The sequence below is a fragment of the Xiphias gladius genome, chromosome 15, assembly GCF_016859285.1.
Source record: "Xiphias gladius isolate SHS-SW01 ecotype Sanya breed wild chromosome 15, ASM1685928v1, whole genome shotgun sequence".
Taxonomy (NCBI): Eukaryota; Metazoa; Chordata; class Actinopteri; order Istiophoriformes; family Xiphiidae; genus Xiphias; species Xiphias gladius.
Window position 1 is genome coordinate 21106033 of NC_053414.1, and position 19964 is coordinate 21125996.

Here is a 19964-nt window from a genome sequence, read left to right on the forward strand (position 1 = left end):
ACACCCTCTCACAAGCAGATCTGCAGATGCTTGAGTTGATGCTGTACTTCTTTGTAATAAACCTTTATATGCAATCAAGACGGTGTCAGCAGAGTCTCCTTCATCCTCTTCACATCATCAGCACCATCTAATAAACTACATCCTTCTGGAAGTTTCTCCCATCTCCACACAGGATCTCTGGAGCTCATTAATGGTGACCATCGCGTTCTTTGTCACCTCTCTTACCAAGCCTCCCCCCCGATTGCTCAGTTTGGCTGGGCAGCCAGCTCTAGGAAGAGTCCTGGTTGTTCCAAACTTCTTCCATTGAAGAATTATGGAGGCCACTGTGCTCTGAGGAACCTTTAATGCAGCAGAAATTTGATGTAGCCCTCCCAAGATCTGTGCCTCAACCCCAATCCTGTCTCTGAGCTATGCAGGCAGTTCCTTCTACCTCATGGTTTTGTTTTTGCTCTGACACGCATTGTCAGCTGTGTGACCTTATATAGACAGGTTTGTGCCTTTCCAAATGATGTCTAATGAATTGAATTTACCACAGGGGGACATCAGTCAAGGTGTAGAAACATCTCAAAGATGATCAAGGGAAACGGGAGGAACCTGAACTAAATTTCAGGTGTCATAGCAAAGGGTCTGAATGCATATGTCAATGTGATATTTCAGTTTTTCCTTTTTAATAAATGTACAACAATTTCTAAAATTCTGATTTTGCTTTGTCATTATGGTATGTTAAGTGTATATTGATAAGGGGAAAAAATGAATTTAAATGATTTTAGCATAAGGCTGCAACATAACAAAGTGTGAAAAAAGTGAAGGGGTCTGAATACTTTCTGCACACACTCTAAATGTTCGTCTCCAGGACAGTCTGGATTCTTTAAGTTGTATACTCAATAAAGTGCAGCACCTCCTTCATAGACAAACCGAAATAGAGACATTGCTGTCCCTTGAGTTGCTACCATTGCTAAAAACTGCTATATTGCAGAGAGTTTCCAGGCTTGTGATATTGGGTATTGGTCTTAACGATACATAGCTGTTCACAAATTACATTTACAATATTCCTGTTTATGAAGGTCATTATGTTACATTCTTTTTGTGAGTGTGTCATAGGTGTTGATTAGTGTCAACATTAATACATAGTAATGTAGATCAAGATATAACATTGTAAGCTTGAAAAAAAAACAACTCATGTTTCCTAGCACAGGGTGACCCACAATGGACCTCTTCACTTTTTGCTAAAGTCAGTATGGAGGAGACTTTGATTGTTATCACAGGGCCTAGCACAAGTGGTTGGCAGGCGGATGACTTCTGTGCTGTCAGCTCATGGTATCTTCTGTTTGGTGCAGGACAAGACAAGAGAATTAAGAGAAATAAGTGTGAGAGACCATAGTAGCCCATGTAAACTCTTCATATATACATTTTGAAAGGTGAAGTAGCAGAATAACACACTTTGTTAATCAGGACTGAGTCAAACAAAAATCATGTCTGAAATGTTAAATTTAGTGGGAACTGTGTTACATAAATCACAAAGACAGCTTGAGTTAGAACATATGCTTTACTTTTAGAAACCAGAACACACTAACATCTATTCCATATTAGAGTGGCTTAGTAGTCATCAGAGAAGGGATCTGCTGCTCTTTCAGCACTGTTCAATTTCTGACGGGAGCGAACTTGAATGGAAGTTATAATCAAGAGTGCCGGGCTCTAGAAGGAGACAGGGACACACATAGAGATACACAGAAGAGATTAGAATGGGCACAAAAACTCTTAACTATGATTTGACATACATCAAGTCACAGAAAAACAAATTCAAGTCTTGTTTATCATCCACGGAACAGCTCTAGAGAATTATGCATTGGTTGAGGGATGATACTAAGGTGACAAATATACATACAATGATGAGTAAAATAGAATAAATTGCCTTTATGATATATTTAATTAAATATCCCTTACGTTCAAAGCATTCAGGTATTATGAGTCTTCCATCGATGCACTGGGCTGGCACTGCATAACCACAATTCCTGGCCTTGTTCATGCAATAGAGTGAGACAATGTCTTTGTGTAAGACTGTGTTAGGCTTGAGGTCTTTGATCCAGAGTTTTCGTCCTTTGTATAATATCCTTCCTCTCTGTATGCCAACACTGCAAGGAGCTATAAGTCACAAGGAGTAGTAAAAATATTATACTGGAGAAATAGTGTTGGGAAGAGTTTAAAACAGTTGGTATCTGACAGGTTGGTTTTATTGTTCAGCACAGGGTCACGATGTTTGATTATTTGTTCAACATATTGTTTTTCAAAAAAGTAGTTATATACACACTCAAAAAATGACTCATGGGATCGAAATAAAATTGGGAATGAAAGTAAAACAAAACAGCTGTATACTACAAGCAGGTCTGATGGTCTTCGCCTCACAAAATCATCCAAGGAATGTAGCTATCACCAAAACCGGTAATGTAAAATGATTGTAATATTGGTTGTAGTCCTACCCTTGCAGGATGGCTTTTCAGACCAATTCCCATTCTGCTGACAAACAATCTGCAGGCTTCCTTCCAGTACATAGTCTCCAAGACACCCATATCTGACTGTTTCCATGTAGTCGTAATCTCTCTGGTCTTGGCTTGACATGTAGCCCTTGTCAATCTTCTCCGGTGGAGGGCATGTCACCACTGTAAAGGAACGCATTTAGTTCATTCATTAGAGAGACTGGGGATGAAAATGTAGATTTCATGTTGTTTTTCTGTTTTTGCCAATTGTTTGCCAATGATGCCATGATGTTGCCAGCTGAAGTGCATTGGAAAATTTCCCTTGAAGATTGAAGATGGTTAAGACCGAATGTGGTACAATTGCATCTAATTTATCATAATGTGTTATCCTCTTCAGCTCCCACTGAACAGTACAGAACATAATCAGTCCCTTCTGTATAATACATGAAATGTATTTTTTTGGTGTATTGGGGCAGCGTATCACATGGTTTTGGAAATACCCTGAAGTCTCTTTATTTTAGAAAAACAGTTAGCAAGACCATACCTAATATCTACGTCAGGATAACTTCTTCATTTCCCAGCTATCGTATTCCTAAATGTTTAATCTTCACTAAACATATCATGGTCTCTACAAAAATTGTATCTTATGAGTCAAAAAAGCCTCTAGCTGTCCACCGGACTCCCATACACATCTCAGAGTCCTTGATTATTCTCATGATTTAATACTCTTTACCCAGAGCAAAGAGAAGCCAGAGAGCTTTGAGAAAAAGCTGAAAATATTCAAATTTTATTCATATATGGAATAGTGGAAAATTTTATTTTTTACTTTTTTAAATGCCGTATTAAAAAAACCCATAGTGTAAATTTTAATCTTGGATAGAATCCGAGAGGAGAATTTTTGTAGTTATGATTATCTTTGTTGTTTTCTGTGAGTGATGTGTTTAAATTTGTGCAGGAAAAAAATTCAAAATTTGATAATTTACAGTTCCATGAAACCTGGGCAAACTACATACAGCAAGTGGAACTTGTGGTGAGATTGTTTTCTCATTTGCTGATAGTAAAATCAAGAATGAACTTTGAAACACAGTATTGTCAAGAAGTCTGACAATCCGAAATGTCACAACAGCGTATTAGACATGTTTTGGGGTCTGGACAGTAAATACGTCTTACAGTGCCAATGCAACTACTCTTGGTATTTCATACCTTGACATTCAGGTGTCTTGGTCCAGGTGCCACTGGCAGTGCACTCTGCTCTTGCATTGCCAATAAGTACGTACGGAGGTAGGCACTTGTACGTCCCTGTGACGCCGAAATCAGTGGTGTTCCCCCTGATCCTCTTGTCATAAGTTATCATCCCAAACTTTGGGATCGGAGCAAGACTGCAGGACACAGCTACAAGAAAGTACAGAGAATATGTTAGTGTATGTGCACTGGCTTATACATGCTTGCACTATATGTGATTTTTTTTGTCTATTGTTTATAACTGTTTGTATATTTTATATATTATTCTGAATAGCCTGTTTAGATTTACCGCGGGACAAATTGAGTGGTAGCTTTTTTGTTGTCCATCTTTAGATACAAAGTACATACGGTTTTTTACACTGGCCTAATAATGTCTTCAAAGACCACAGACCATTTTGTTTTAGAGCCACTATATCATTCATGTGTTTTTATGCTTTCTTTTTTATTTTCCTGGTCTTGCGGAAAGATGCAGTGGGTTACATACGCTTGCACTCTGGTACTGCTGTGCTCCATGTTCCGTTGGCTTGGCACACAGCAGTGCTGGCTCCACTTAAGACATACCTGTGCAGAGCAGCCATGTCGTTAAGTCATGCTTAGATTGCAAAGATATACACAAAATGCTTGATAATTGATTCAAATCCGGTTGAATGCCTTTGAAGCCAAATGTAGGTAGATCAGAGGAATGCTAAGTATCTGTCAAATGCACACAAAATAATTGACAAAGATTATTCTGACTTTAGTTTATTGGTCCCCATACTTACACCTAATGTAGGATGAGTATATTGGCAACAAAGTCATGCTTAAATAGTCAAACTCAACTGCATCATTAATGAAACTAGTGTTAACTTGTCCTGGTAAAACAGATAAAATATATAGAATTCATCAAAATGCTTGCACCTTAAATGTCAGCAGATTTTTACTTGGCCCTTAGCTGCGAGGAAAATTAGACAAGCAGCTGTCTGCAGCGCTGATTTGTTATGGACTTCACTGATGATGAAGATCGTGATTTTGTTTTCAGAGCTTTCAGATTTAGTAACCAATTCTAACGTTTGATTTTTGTAAGGTTTGTCTTCACACGTCACTCACAGGATGATGTTAGTCGCCTACAATTTATTAAACATGCTTTACTATTATATTGTCTAGTAGATAGAACCATGTAGCCAGTTAGAGGTTCTTAGTTTGCACACCAAATATACCACTGGTGTGCAAGGAACAGCAAGGTGGCTGAGAGAACAAAGCACAAAATTTGACTTTGAACTGCGCATCAGGCGCAACAGCCTCTGCATCTACTTTATAAGCATATCAGGGAGTCTCATCCAGGTTTATAAGCAGATTATCCCCAAAGTTATGAAACGTGTCACTCAATAAAATTCAACAACATGTTCTTGCTTTACCCTTCGTGACAAGTGTAGTTGATTGTACTCTGGTACACAGTATCCTCATAGTACAATTCTCCATTAGACAACGGATCAGGATAGGGACACAGCTTTGCTGCAGTAGGGAATACAGAAGAGAGCACATGTATAAATGGAAGTTATTTCTATTCGGTAATTTTTCTATGAATGATGCAAATGCTACAGTTACGTACAACCTTAATGAAGTCAGGCTGTGATCTAGTAGTGCAGATCATCCTCACAACTACAATGTGTTCTCTGTTATTTGTTTTGCCAGTCAACAGAGAACATTTAAGAAATAACTTTCTTTTTGTCTATCATTAATATGAACGCAATCACATACTGTTACCTTTATGAATATTCTGTACATTTCTCTTTTATGCTGTGGTATATGAATATGTATAGTCAGGTCTAAAGACTGAAAAAAGTCTTCATTTCTCGTAAAACCGGAACATCTATCAGTGATATCAGTAATGTTTAATCGATAATTGATTAGTTCATTTAAAATGACATTACTATCCACTATGTTGACATTAAAAATATAAGTTTCTTTAAAAATGTTGATGTTTCTTAGAAAATGGCTTTACAGTTAAACTTGGAAAATTACTCAAGTGTATAAATTTGCAGTACAAGATGTTCTGTCACAAGACCTTAAGTTCTCACTAGAATAATGGAGACCCACGTATGCACATTAATCTGGTTTTTGTCCATTGTCCATTTGCACTGCAAACAATCCTCCGAGGGCCCGACACAGGGGTGTATCCCTGTTTACAGGACAGCACTAACTCCGCACCGGGTCTAAAGTACCTCTGGATCCCGTCCATATCAATGCTGGCAGCCAGCTCAGGTCTAAGACACACTGCAAGCACAAATGGATTGAATGATAATTGTGTATAGACTATCAAATTGAAAAACAAAACAAAAAAAAACAATAGATTTACATTATCCAGCCACATAAGATTATTTTTGCAAAATCCCAAACATACTAACCTTACTACTATAACACTACATGCTAATGAACATCTGGGTTACAGTTATGTGCGCTGACCCTGAAATAGAAGGAGTTTGTGAGGGTGTGTGTGTGTGTGTGTGTGTGTGTGTGTGTGTGTGTGTGTGTGTACAGCAAATTGTGCCACATAGCAAGTCAGTCTTGAGTGATATACTGTATTCGCATTCAGCATAATTATACGATAACTTAACTGTTGTTTTCCTATAAATCTTCTGACAACAGAGGAGAATCAACCACAAGAACATTTTAATGCAGCTAATTTGGAACAATATTTACTGGAAGCTCATTATTCTGAAGGAATGTCCCCCTCTTCAGGACTATATTTAGTCCACTTGTCCTGAAACAATGTAAATTATATTGTACATTACTGTCAACCATTTAAACAGTATAGCTGATTAATCTGAAGAGACAGAGGACACTTTATTAAGTGTTCACCCATTTCAGATACATTTCCTTTTGGAGATATGGTAACATCTCTCCAAAAGGACTCTACTGTTGGAGATATCTCCAAAGAATCAAAATGTGAATAAACATGAAAAATTAAAATCAAAATCTATTTTGTTTTTATAATTACTACTAAACAAATGCCTCAAAAATCTATCCTGTAAAATACTGAGTTTGAACAATGAAATAATACATTATTGCACACATGCAGTTCAAGCCAAATTGTATAAAAGAAAAGCCAGTAAGATTAGAAATACCATTGTCTTGTTGGGTTGTCACGGTGGTAAAAAATACAAATGGACATAATAGAAACAAAGTCAGCATTCGCTCCATCCTTGTCCGTACACAGATGGTCCTCGGTAATTTCCTGTGGTCTGCGGTTCAAATACTGAATCTCCATCCCCCCTCTCACTGCTGTTTGTGTTTCTCTAAAAGTAAACAGATAAGATCAGCATGAAGTAACTTCTCCCTGCTGATCGTTGTTTTGTTTACTGTATTTTTGCCTGCTACTTGCAATAACAGACTGTAATCCATGTGACATTTTACTGGAAGTGGGAAGCTCCAGCAGTGGACTTTACCTCATTGCTGCGATATTATGAAACAGGAACAAAAGATTTTCTTGTTTGTTTGTTTTCTGCATACCTCGTGTACTTAGCCTCATTCTACCCATGTTTAAATCATTTGAAAGAGCTTAGCATAATGTCACAGAGATACATCAAAACAAAAGAATACATGGTCATCAAGGGCCGTTAACAAGGCAATCTCATTAAAAATACCGTGAAAAAAAATCTGTCTCTTTCTCTGCCAGTCAAATTAAGAAACACTTGTCCAAGTCACAAGCAGACTGAATTACTTTAATGCCCCTTTTTTTACAGGTCCCTTGATAAAAGCCATTCAATGGCTCCGGGCAATTAAAAATACAGTTGCCCATACCTTGACTTGCGCCAAAAAAATTTCATCATATCACTTCAATTCTAAATCAGCTACACTGGTTACCTTTCTATTACAGGACTGAATTTAAGATTTGGTTCCTGACCTATAAAACACGTAGTGGTGTGGTACCAGAATATTTATCTGACGTGCCTCCATTTTATCAACCTGGCAGATTTTTTAGGTCTCCGTTGGAAATTTTAACAGCAGATCTGGCTTTTAATTAGATTATAAATGTGTAAAACACTTGAATTACTTGTGGGATTGAAATTGCGTCAAATGTCATCATAAAATGATATAATTTTGGACACGTTTGTTAAAGAAAAAGAGAGGCATATAAAAAAACGTTTTTATTGTAACCTGGGTACTGGATATGTATTTACATTATGTATGCACATACAGTGTGTATGTATCTGCAGAGTGGAAACTACAAAGGTTCTTCAAGTCATTGACTCTCTCAGGTCCTACACCACCATTGTACTGATTTTTATTCACAGTTACAGCAATTACTTATTATTCATTGAAAATGATGAAAATGTCAAAATAAAAGATGATGTCCAATAACAAAGGCTGCCTCTGTTTTGCAGCATATTGTTACAGATTTATTAGCCATGATCCAGTAAGTCGTATCCTGTCAATCTGCATGGTGTTTCAGGTCACAGGTCAGTGCCAAGTTATGCAGGTCTTGCAGGTCTTGTTGGGCTTGCCCGCACTGAGGCAGCACACATTGTGATTTTTGATGGAGGGGGTTTTGGCCCTTAAGGTGTACTCCACCCTGCCCGGTTCTAAAAGCAAGAAAAAGAGAGGCAGATATGTTACTGTAATCATAAAATATTTTTTATATGACTGGCTGGGCTTTTCCAAAGACGTCTGTGGGTCATCTGACAGATTTATTGTGTAAAGTGTTTCAGGGAAAAAAAATCTGCATTGCTACCAGTGAAAGCATGTGGATATTGGGGTAAGTTGTGCCCATACTCTGTTTTGAAATATCTAGAACACTTCCTTGTGTAATGGTTGCACACCCCTGTATATTCAGTATATAGACTACTTCCTCCTGCCCATTAGAAAACATGAAAATGTGTAGGTATAGATGAGTAATTCAACTTTTTTCCCAGCACTAGACACAGTTTTTGCATCTGTAAAGGTACTGACAGTGCAGTGCCTCAGTTTAAAGCATACCTTCCCTGTCTGAAAGCATTACATTCATCTTTGGGAAGTTGTGCACTGGTCAGTCTTAGACCGTTAGAACTCACCCTCAAAGCATTCTGGGATGTTGAGGGTTCGGTCGTCACGGGTGCTGGCCACGGGACAGCCACACCTCTCGGCTCTGTTCAGACAATAGAAGACAACACGTTCTCCATGGAGGACTCTGTTGGGTTTCAGGTCTGCAATCCAGAAGCTCTTGGCATTGTAGAAAGTACGGCCTCGTTTGACGCCAACTGTGCAGGGAGCTGGTTGGGAAAAAACACAGCAGTTAAAGCAGTAGGTTACGAAATTGCTATTAGTTTGAAGCTCATTTGAATTTCCACTCCTTCATTAGCATGAAAGTTGTGCTGAAGGTTGAGAAGAATTTATTGTATTCTCTTTACCGACTTAATCTTTTTCAGAATCAGGGGGCTGGAGGCTGCAAGCTCGCAATGCACAGTCTGGGCCTATCTGGAAACCTTTGGTTAACTGACTGACTGCTGCATAACTGAATTCAGACTCTTGCAATAATGAAACAGAAATACCCAAATTTAGTCCGAGGGTAGCTTTTCAGATTTCCCCATGACCCACCTCCGCAGACTGGCATGGAAGACCAGTTTCCTGTCTTTTGGCACTGTATCTCAGCCTCACCGTCCAGAATATAGTGCTCATTGCAGGCATACTTAACCTTCTCCTTGTAGCCATGTTTTCTCATCACAGCAAAGGTGATGAAGCCGTTTGGTATAGCTGCTGGAAGGGTGCAGCTCACATCTGGGATGATAAAAGAAACGGGTAAAAATGTGGAGAGGTGTTATGTAGTGCTTGCAATTGCACTGTTAAGCTCCCTAAGCAAGACAAGTGACAGAAAACATTTTATTAATGCTGGCAGACCGGTTAAACTGTGTCACATCCTATGGTCCTTTTGATTTGGCACATAATTAATGGACGCGAGAAATAGATGAAAGGGGAAGAGATGGTTAAAGAATAGGGAAAATAATAACATCTTCTGTGTACCTCGGCACACTGGTGGCTCAGTTGCACTTCCCGCAGCCTCTCATAACTTGGGGCTTTATGTGAACTACACTCATATGTCCAGCTTTGCCCATACATGGTGGTGGTTCCAGCGACTGGCTTATCATAGATGATTCTAACCATCTGTAGGTGGCTCGGGCAGAGGGCAGTTCACAGCTGTAAAGGACAAAAAACAGTGGCATTAACTCTGAAAACTTACAACAGAATCTATCACCATTTCCGTGGTTTCTCCAGTACCTTTGTGGAGAGGTGTTGGATTGCTCCAGGTGCCATCATGTAGACACCTGCTTTCACCGGCCTTCTTGCACGACATACCTGATGAACAGAAGTTTGTATTATTCTGACAAACATTACTGTAACACACAGCTTGTTATGATCTGTTTGGAACTGTAAAGGAATTCATATTGTCATTCAGTCTTATCCACATGTTGTTAAATGCTCTCCTGACTCTAGTACTAGTCCTCTCCCTTGCAAATGGCAACACTGGTCTGTGGATCTGGAATATATTAACTATGGAAATACAAGATTTTACGATATTAACAACACTGAATCCAGATCTCTGGTAGGTTATACACACTAAGTAATAGTGTGGAGAGAATAAACGGCAGGACAATAAAAAAAATGAATTACCAATTGTGTCTTTTCAAACTTGGACAGAGTGGATTTAAAGAGACAGTTCATTTTAATGGTACAACGGGATTTTAATCTTACACCTTAACACCATTAATGAAGAGATGTGAGAAAACATCTGCTAAAACTTTACTTCACATGTTTATGACCACTATCTTCCTCCTTTACTTGAACATTTCTTGTTAAGAAGAGAATCTTTTTTTTTTTTTTTTAAACCTGCTGCATCTGTATTACAGTAGGCTATATAAAGATATTCTAGGATCACCAAAACATGTTATATGAGATTTTGGTATATTGTTTATGACTAGACCGTATGGGTTTTTAAAAACCAATAACCATGTTTTTGTTTGTTTTTTTGGATAAAACTAGTATCTCACGCTTGTGTCTTTAAATTGACTGTTTCCTGATCTATATATTGTGAATATAGCAACGAGTTAATGATCCTCCCAGAATTTTGTTCTTGTCATGGTGGGAAAATCCTATGAAAGGGCATTTCGACCTCACCATGTGATAGCTGAGACAGAGTAAGCTAGGTATCATGGAGTAAAGTAAACCTTCCAACACAATGCAGTGATTTCTCCGGGGGTTGTGGGAAACGTGATTTTTTTGAAAAGCGCAGCGCCATGCATTTTTAAGCCAACTTCTGCCTCCACCTTACTCACTTGTCCTACTTTTGGACGGTTATAACAATTTAAGAATTACAGCTGTTCATCAAATTATCACTGACTCATCAAACCGGTCAGTGATAGGTGGGCGGCCAGATACTAATTACAGACATAATTTGATAAATATGTAAGGGTCAGGATTCACAGCAATAACACAGCAACAGTATCTGACAATTCATAAATCATTGCGTAGATTAGAGCGTTGGGAATTGTTGTAAAAGTTGTGCACACTGTACTTTTGATTTAACACCATCAGCCATGTGCATGAGGTACATAAGATACAAAAATGCCAACAAAAAAAAGACAGTGATTGAAAGCAAGTCAAACAGGAATGCTTGCAGCACATTGCCAATAAGGACAATAAACTGAGTTTATGCTCAAATACAAATAAAGCAATTATCCTGCTCCATGTTACCTGTCTCAGAGGTTACTGTTGTGTATAAAGCTACTTGGCTGAGGAGCAACAAAGCCAAAGTCGGAGCCATCCTCATGAAAGCACAGTTTCCTCAGTATCCCCTGCATCTGGGTGGAGGATGGCACCAACATAATGGGTGCTGGGTATCGGGCCCGTGATAGAGGGCTCCAATCATATGCTAGGGTAAGCTCCTATTGATTGAGTACAAAGGTCTTAACTCCTGCGTCTTTACCCAGAGTTGATTGATAACCTTGATTTGGTAAAAGAGCTAGCAGCAGGCACACAGTGTGATATGAACTTATATTTAGTCAGAGAAAAAGAGAGACTCCTACTGCGCAGTGTGCAAACACACGCACACACACACAAACACATACAGATTTTTGATGAATGGCACTTAACCCCTTTGACGGCCTTTTTAGGAATGCTCGACGGCTGCTCTACCGGAGAAACAACATTAGAGGCAATAATGTCAAAGGGTATGTTGTGTATGTGCTCTAGTGATGGTCAACAAAAAGCTTTTTTTTTTTTTTGTTTGCTAAGGAAAATGTAGGAGATTGAATTAGCATGCCAGAACAGATTTTCAACTTTATAAAGAAAGAAAGAAAGAAAGAAAGAAACGCTGTGACCTGCAGAACCGTAATCACCAAAATGACGCAATACCTAACTGGGTCAAACGATTTGTTGTTTACCAGTAATGCTGTGTGTCCTTCATGGGTGGCTTCAGCTAGGCAGATAGGCTGGATCATTTATTTTTATATAATGTCACTGACAGCTCAAAGCTCTCACTCTGTACTACTTTTTTGCTATTCAAGTGAGTGTTTTGCTAGTTAAGTGGATGTTTTCAGTTGGCTTGAGCTCAGTATCATATGATTTCAGGGGATGGCAGATCTGATTAAACTGATTTCATTTGCAAATATTTGTCCTTCACATAGGAGGGACAAAAATGGTTAGGCTGCTCTGCTGGTCAGTGAACCGAATTGGAACGGGTAACCTCACAAGAGCTGGTGAACCAACCCCTGCTGCGAGAAAGTGTGTCAAATTGGAAGAAATGCAACCCAGCTGAGGCAAACACCAGCAGTAGTACGTGCAAGTAAGTAATCCAGTTAAAGACATGTTCGTAACTAACAACGCAGGATCTTTAGGGACAGTTTGAAAAACACAATTAAGCCCATTGTCAGAGACAAACACTGCACATAATACATTACTGATCAAGAAGGAAATGAATCTGAACATTGACCCATATTGATATTCGTTCATAAAATACTCCAAATAGGTGTAGTAGCTTATTCTAAAAGACCTGATGACATTTTACACGCCAGTATCACGCGTTTTCTGTTCTCAAATGTTGGTACAAAGATAGTTACTCTTGTATTAAAGTATGAAATTAGCACGAAAAGAGCGGAAGTCACTCAAACACAACTCTAGAATTGTGTTTGAATTACACTAAAAATGTGTAATGCACTATTTTTCCAGACGATGGCGCCCCCATCCTGAAATCCTGCAGCAGGACCGGGGGCCTCCTCCCTCCCATGGTGGGTCCTGTTGCCTAACATCAGCCGGAGTGACAAGGATGAAGCGGAGCCGAGAAGCGTCAAGACGCACGAGGATACATAGACCGCTATCAGGAAGTTTGTCTTCAAAATAAAATCAGCCTTTTTGGACAGTTGTGCCACAGCTAAAAAGGATTTAAGGACTTTAAAAAAAAAAAAAAAACAAAGCAAAAAACAAAACATTGTATTGTTTGATTGGTAGTTACACAGGCCTGAGAGTACAATTGTATATAAAATGAACTTAATTGGGCAATATAAACTCAAATTTTGATTTTACGTCCATTACAGAGGCCTGGGGTTATATGTGCTTACCTTTTTTTTCACTGACTTGATTAGAAAAAAAAAAACCCCTCACACAACAACCCCTGTAAAAAAACCATAAGGATCAGTAGTCTGGCTACTTTAGAGATGAATGGTTATGGCCTGTATGTTGCCAGCTCAGCTTTCGAAGGGACTGAGAAATCCACAATGTTCAGTGCTTAACTGTAGAAGACTGAAAACGTCGGAAGGTTTCATTGATTCTTTTGGATGATTCAGACGGTTGCTGGCAGTTGCTTTCGTCTATTTTTTGACTACGAGGTCGCAGCGAACCCCTCTGTGACAGGGACTAAAGGCTGCACAGGAACAAGGCTACACTGAGGACACCAGGGGCGGGTTTTTTTTTAATGGCACTTTGAGGATTCTCAAATGATATAAAATCAGTTGCCAGTTTATTAAGCACACCTCGCTTAAGCTAATGTGGTCCAGAATCTTTTCAATAATTCTTATCTTTGGGAAGCTTATATAATTCAGTTGCTGAGTCAGTTTTAGAGAACTGTTGATTCAACTTTATTTTTATTTCATCCATTTGTATTTTTTGACCGTTGAATCGTACTGCACTATGCTGGGAGATGTTTCTTATAGTTTACCCGCACTGGACACTAAGAATGGGGTGGTGCAGCTGCAGAAGCGTCAACCAAGGCATAACATTACGTGAAAAACTGAACTACAGTGTTAGATTCCAGTAGCCTGGAAAAGGTGCAGCCTACCTAATAATCCGAGAAGTTTGAGGCCTGACTCCGTTGTAAATTGCACTAGGTATTGCTGATGTAAGTTCAAATAACAACGACAGCAATGTAGTACAACTGCGGGCCTGTTAGTTGTTCAGTTTTAAACTAGACCAAACTAACCCTTGTCCGTAAAAGCTCTCCATGTGGTGTAGATCGGTTGCTAAATAGTCCTCAGGAGCAAAAATGGGAAACAAAAGTGTAACTCTTTGTGCTATAGACAAAAAAACAAACAAACCATTAATTCATCTTCAAAAATGTTCTTCTGCGGTGGGATTCTCCGGATTTCCGAAGTCTGCATATAAACTCATGTTCTGCATTTTCATTCAAACTGTTGCCCTCATGGGAAGCTACGAAGGTACGAAAGTTGGCATTTATGTAACTGTTTTTGTTAGTAGAAAACAGCCTCTTTTAACGTGACTAAAAAAAAAAAAAAAAAAAAAGCAAGCGAGACAAAATGCTTTTACTTTGAAGGCGGGGCCGGACGTAGTATTCTTTTATTTTGTTTTATTTTTTTTCACTTGGTGCGGAGCTGTCAGCGGAGGCAGCGCCGTAGTACCGACAGGGAGGGGAAGCCCTGATCCAGTGAGCACAGTGTCTCCGGTGACGACCGCCGCTCCGCACTCTGCTGGCTCGACTCCGAGGGCTGCTCGTCCACACGGACTGGGGGAAAACAAAAAACAAAAAACAAAAAACAAAAAGCAAACCACTTCGAGGCAGCGAGGCGCAGCTGTAGCGTTGACTTGGTTTTTTTTTTTTTTTTTTTTTTAGGGGGACATGGCTGAAGTAAGTTTGAGCGAGTCCTCCACCGAGGACGTAGCGAATAGGTTCGCTCGCAAAGGGGCTCTGAGGCAAAAAAACGTCCACGAGGTCAAGAACCACAAATTCATAGCCAGGTTCTTCAAGCAGCCGACTTTCTGCAGCCACTGCACCGACTTCATCTGGTAAGCCTGCCTTCTACCCCCCCACACCCCCCAACCGACGGCTGCTCGTCGCATACAGGCTAACTTCAGTCGAGTACTCACACTCAACTTCAGGCTAACTTTCCCTTCCTCACCCTGCGGTCTCTCCACTCCCGGCAGTAGTAAAGTAGCAGTACACGGGTGTCCGAAAGTCTTCACACCCCCCCCCCGATAAATTTCACTTAAAGGATCCCACATTGTCGAAATTTTTGTCTAACTAGTCCCATGTGGGAGGAGTTGTGTTGTGGTTTATCTTATTAGCGTATCACTGAATGTGACTGCTTGTAGGTGACTGAGGGGAAACTTGTCTTTCGGGTTGTGGACCGTCGGCTCTTAGAAACGCTCTCCGATCGGGGGAAAATTCCCCCGGCGAGAAACAGTGAAATTAAAGCAGTCGTTTTTCGTATTTTTTTTTTTTTTTGGGGGGGGGGGTGGCTATGCGGCCCAAGAGAAAAATCCCAGGAAAAATCCATGTGTGAGAAAAACCTGGAATGGTGCAGGAATATAGGTGAACACACTTCTGCAAGAGACGCATTGTATCAGTCTTTACAGGCTACTGAATTCTGACAGTTCCTGAAGTTAAAGTCCACTTTTCTTGTTTCTGTTCCCTCCGATTAACACATTGCAGCTGTGTGTGCTAGGATTTGACCTGGTTAAAGTCTTTGGATGACTAATAGGTTCCCCTTCCTGGCATGTAGTTTGGGCTATTAAGGCCTTCCATCAAAAGCTACAGCGTTTTACTGGGGAGAAACGACTCAAGTATTTACTGATGGAAAAACTCCCTGGGTAGATTTTTTTTTTTTTTTTTTTCCCCCCGGGGATTCTGCAGGTTACAGGCAGCGTGAGCCCATGTGGAAACACAACCTCGTCTTCTACAATGAAATGATTCAACAAATGCACAGGATATTTGGTAAAAACACACTTGAAGAGGGCAGTGACTCGCAGATGCCTTTATGCTGCAGTTCTTTCCATTAGTGGCAAATGGAGAGAGTATGTATACGGAAAGTATGTCAAGACATTCGTTTTTTTTTTTATATTATATCTAGACTTATTCTAAGAACATCTTCAGATTTCTGTCCACTTGTCTGTGTATCCTTCTCTTTGCGTCTCTCTCCCAGTCTGTAATATAATGATCAGAGGTCAGTATTTCAACGTTCAGAGAGTCATCAAATACTGTTAAATGCAAACTCTCAGACTTCTGCGTGGTCTTAAGTTCAGCTTTAGGCGTTTTAAATGTTTTGTTGTCGTGCTATTTCTAGTGATATATCATCTTACTTACTCTTAACTGTGAGAGGAGTTAACTTGTAGACAGCCTGGTAGAGTTGCACCCACGTTTGCAGTCCTGTGCTGGTGCAGGTGGGAGTGTGAGCTCAGGGCCTTTTATTGCCAGGGGCTTACAGACTTGACAGTTTTACAGCATGACCTGTGCCCTGGCAAAGCACAAGCTCAGTGTGCCCTGGAACTTGAAGCTAACACCTTGTTGTTTTGCTCTCTAAATTAAAGCAGAGAGCATCTTCATGCGGGTTATGATGTCTAATAACTTTGGGAATTTTCATTAGGCTTTATATAGTTGTCAGTATTTATCTTAGTTTTAGTTGCAGTTTCAGTTGTGGATTTGATATTTTTCATACAGGTGGAGCAATAGAAACAAATATTGTTCTTCTCTCTTTGCATACTAACAAATGTGCTAAAAAATTTACATTAACTTAAAAAATATATGCATATACTGTATATTTGTATGCACAGTATACGCTGTATTTGTGAAACACAGGTCAATCATTTGAACGCAGTAGAACCATATTGTAAAAAACATGTGGACACCTGAACGTTATACCCATATGTGATTGTCCAGCACCTCATTCCAAAATCGTATGTGTTAATCTCCTGCTATAACAGCCTCCTCTCTTCTGATACGACTTTCTATAAGATCTCTGAACTTGGGTGCAGGGATTTGCTCCCATTCAGCCACAAGAGCATTAGTGAGGTCTGGCACTAATGTTGGATGATAAGGCCTGACACATAGTCAGCGTTTAAATACATCCCAAAGGTATCGGATGGGGTTGAGGCTAGGGCTCTTTGCGGAACAGTAGAAAATCGTTTCTTCATGGTTGTGGCTTTGTGGGCATGTTGCCATGCTGACAAAGGAAAGGCCTTCTCTGAACTGTTAACATGAAGTTGGAAGTACACTAATGTCTGAAATATCATTGTACACTGAAGCGTTAGGATATCGCTTTTGATGTAACTAAGATAGCCTAGCCCAAACTATGAAAAACATAGGGGGGGGGGGGGTCCACATACTTTTGGTCACAAAGTCTAGTTAAAAGTTATAAAATAAATGCAAAAAGCAAAATATGAAAATTTCCATGCTTAACAGTTCAATTGCTCAGTAATGGTGTACATCGTGCAACACCCTATCCCTGGAATTAACAAACACATCTATGCATGAATGAATGGATTTACTGTGTGTATGTTTGTTTTAAAGAGAGAGAGAAAGTAAACAACTATTTAATTCAGCCTTTTCTTTTTTGGTTTTCACAGGGGGTTTGGAAAGCAAGGATTCCAGTGCCAAGGTAAAACAACATTGACTGACATCCGACTCATTCAAATGTTATGAGAGCTGTGTGCATCTGTGTGTGACATGTGCGGTATGTTAGGCAGAAGCTCTAGAAAAAAATAAACCTGTTTAAAGGAGAGTTCTTCAGTTGACTAGTTTGCGCATACTGTAGTATCTCCTTTGCTGCTTTACACTCAACTGTTGAAATGCCAGTCACATAAACCATCATATTTAGGATTGATCTTTTCATTTTTTTTCTTTTGTGTTTGATAATTTTGAGACAACAGCTCAATTTCATTTGTACAGCTCGCATAAGAAAAGGACATTTGATGGCCTGTGTGAATAACTGATTTCTCTTTGAGCATGTCACTGGTTATATCTGCTAACTGTTGTCTTACGAAGAGAATTGCGGATAAATATGGAAGATAACGTGACAAAATTATGAACAAACTGACCACCCAAGTCTATAGGGCATATTCATCATACTCATCGTGTTCAAATGTCCATAACCTTCATTTTCATGCACCAACACTATTGCTATCCCACTCATGATTTCTTGCTATTTTGCAAAACTATTTAAGTTTGATTGTGGTCATGTTGCATCCAAATCATGTGGCCAGAAGGAAATGTGCCCCAAATAACACTGTCTTTCATTATTTTATGGTATAGCTTACAGTGTAGAAAGGGATTTGTTGTTTGTTTCTGTGGTCTAATATTACGAGTTAATGCTTTTGATATCTATGACACTACAAGCAGTCTCTTTGAGATGGTTGCTAGATTAGATTTACAATTTTTATCACAGTGAAAAATTGAATTACAAATGTGGTATTTAACTGCTTATTATCAATAAAGTGCTTACTAATAAGTGAAGCGTTTGGTTAATTAAAACTGGCCCGTTGGAAGGGAGCAGTGTGTGCGTGTGTTGAGTGTTAACTGTGTAAGCTAAAGGCAAAAGAATGACAGGTATTTTAGACAAAAGGCAGGACAGAGAGTGAAAGAAGTGAAGAGGGAGGAATTGAGACGAAGTACAAAGCCCACAAACATGGAAAGATGTTGCGGCTCGCGTCAGCTCCCCAATCGCCATCCTCACACTGAAGGTGGATTTTCCTATCAACCCACCATTTTGAGTTTCAGCACGCATCAACTCTCAGAACTCCCTATCTAATGTGGAAACTTTTGGGCTTGCCAAATTCTGATTCTGGCTGTGAGTGCCCAGGTAACAGTGCAGACAATGTCAAACTCCTGTTTCACTTAGTTATGGACACTTTTATGGTGTTTTAGCGTGTCAGCCTTCAGTATATACAGTACATGCTACACTGAAATTTTAAAGTGCATTGCAGGATTTCCTAGTCGTGTGCATAGACCAAAGAGAGAGTCTCTCATTTACATTCTTAAAACGATGAATTAAAGGTACCCCGAGGAGGTGTTTTTGTAAACAAAACAAAAACAACCTTTTATATTCAGTGTTTCTCAATAAAATGCATTGTGTGTATCCTTGAGGTCTTAACAAATGTGTGGGGTACATTTCCTTGTACATCTGCAAAGCCAATTTTTTAATATTTTAAATCCTGCATTATTTACATCCATGTTTGCCTGCTTGCTATTTTCTTCTTTGCTGCCTTTGTTGGTGCATTGTTAAGTTTATCGGCATGTTATAGCACCGACCGTTGATCAGCGGAATAACGTGAAGTAATGTCAAGATGTGAATTGTGCCACCTACGTATGTGTGTCCTCTCGCACACAAATAAACAAACCGGTAGCGCCACATAGCGCTACTAGTAGTCCACAAACTCCGCAAGGTATCTTTAACATCAGTACTCCCACATTTTGGATTTTACATTCTTACCTTTACAGAGTATCACTTCTGGTGCAATGGGAGTGAAAAAGAGAGTTGGCTTTTAAGAATGTTGCTTGTGACTTTAAATGCTCAACATAGTTTTTTATCAGATATGACTGTTGTTTGTGTCCTCTCGGGCAAGTGTAATAAAAGAGTCGACTGAGTCATAAAGAGTCAGAACAGTAAAATTTACATTCAGTGAATGAATTTATTGGGAAGACTTGATGGATTTCTACTTAGGGACTTTTTCTGTAGAACAAAAGACAGTCCCTCTGTTGGAGACTATAAACACTTTGCCATGCTAGGAATTTGATCCCAATGATTCTGAAGCTCTCCCTTTGGGTTTGTCAGAATGAGTGAGATGTACTGAGGTCTTTTCTGAATTATTACTCTTCAAACCAAGAAATTTAGGTGGTTTACACAGTCTGTAAGGGCCTTTGGCTGGTAAATGTTTGCATACTGCATAAGCGTGCATATTAACCCATGTCTGCATGTAAGTGCATCAACAACCCAACACCCACTCTTCTATGTGATCTCCTCTCACCGAGGTGAGAGACAGCATGCTCTCAGGCTCCTAGTATTTGCTCCTACTAGG

At 39.5% G+C, this 19964-nt stretch overlaps 2 protein-coding genes and 1 pseudogene across 10 annotated transcripts in view; 1 reads left to right on the forward strand and 2 right to left on the reverse strand.

Moving 5' to 3' along the window:
* Positions 1–407: 407 nt before the first annotated feature.
* Positions 408–7083, reverse strand: LOC120799860 (beta-2-glycoprotein 1-like). 8 transcript variants are annotated; one of them, XR_005708902.1, is made up of 8 exons: positions 5793–6805; positions 5111–5207; positions 4201–4277; positions 3678–3866; positions 2478–2657; positions 1945–2142; positions 1575–1695; positions 408–1324 (listed from the first exon to the last, which is right to left on the reverse strand). XR_005708902.1 is itself a non-coding variant. In XM_040145311.1 (8 exons), exons 1-8 carry the CDS (start codon positions 6894–6896, stop codon positions 1631–1633), a joined length of 1059 nt encoding a protein of 352 aa, XP_040001245.1. In that variant the 5' UTR covers positions 6897–7083; the 3' UTR covers positions 408–1630. The 8 variants fall into 8 exon arrangements, 6 of the variants coding, with proteins under 6 accessions (XP_040001245.1, XP_040001246.1, XP_040001247.1 ...); XR_005708903.1 differs by having other exon boundaries at positions 1551–1695; XM_040145311.1 differs by adding an exon at positions 6821–7083 and having other exon boundaries at positions 408–1695; positions 5793–5969.
* Positions 7084–7754: 671 nt separating this feature from the next.
* LOC120799862 lies at positions 7755–11665 on the reverse strand (annotated as a pseudogene).
* Positions 11666–14793: 3128 nt separating this feature from the next.
* The window catches only part of prkcaa (protein kinase C, alpha, a), a 143875-nt gene continuing 138704 nt past the window's right edge, over positions 14794–19964 (forward strand). For both annotated transcript variants that reach the window (XM_040145306.1, XM_040145307.1), the window contains exons 1-2: positions 14794–14960; positions 17517–17548. In XM_040145306.1, the coding sequence (XP_040001240.1) occupies positions 14794–14960; positions 17517–17548 (199 nt within the window). The remainder of the gene's footprint in view (positions 14961–17516; positions 17549–19964) is intronic.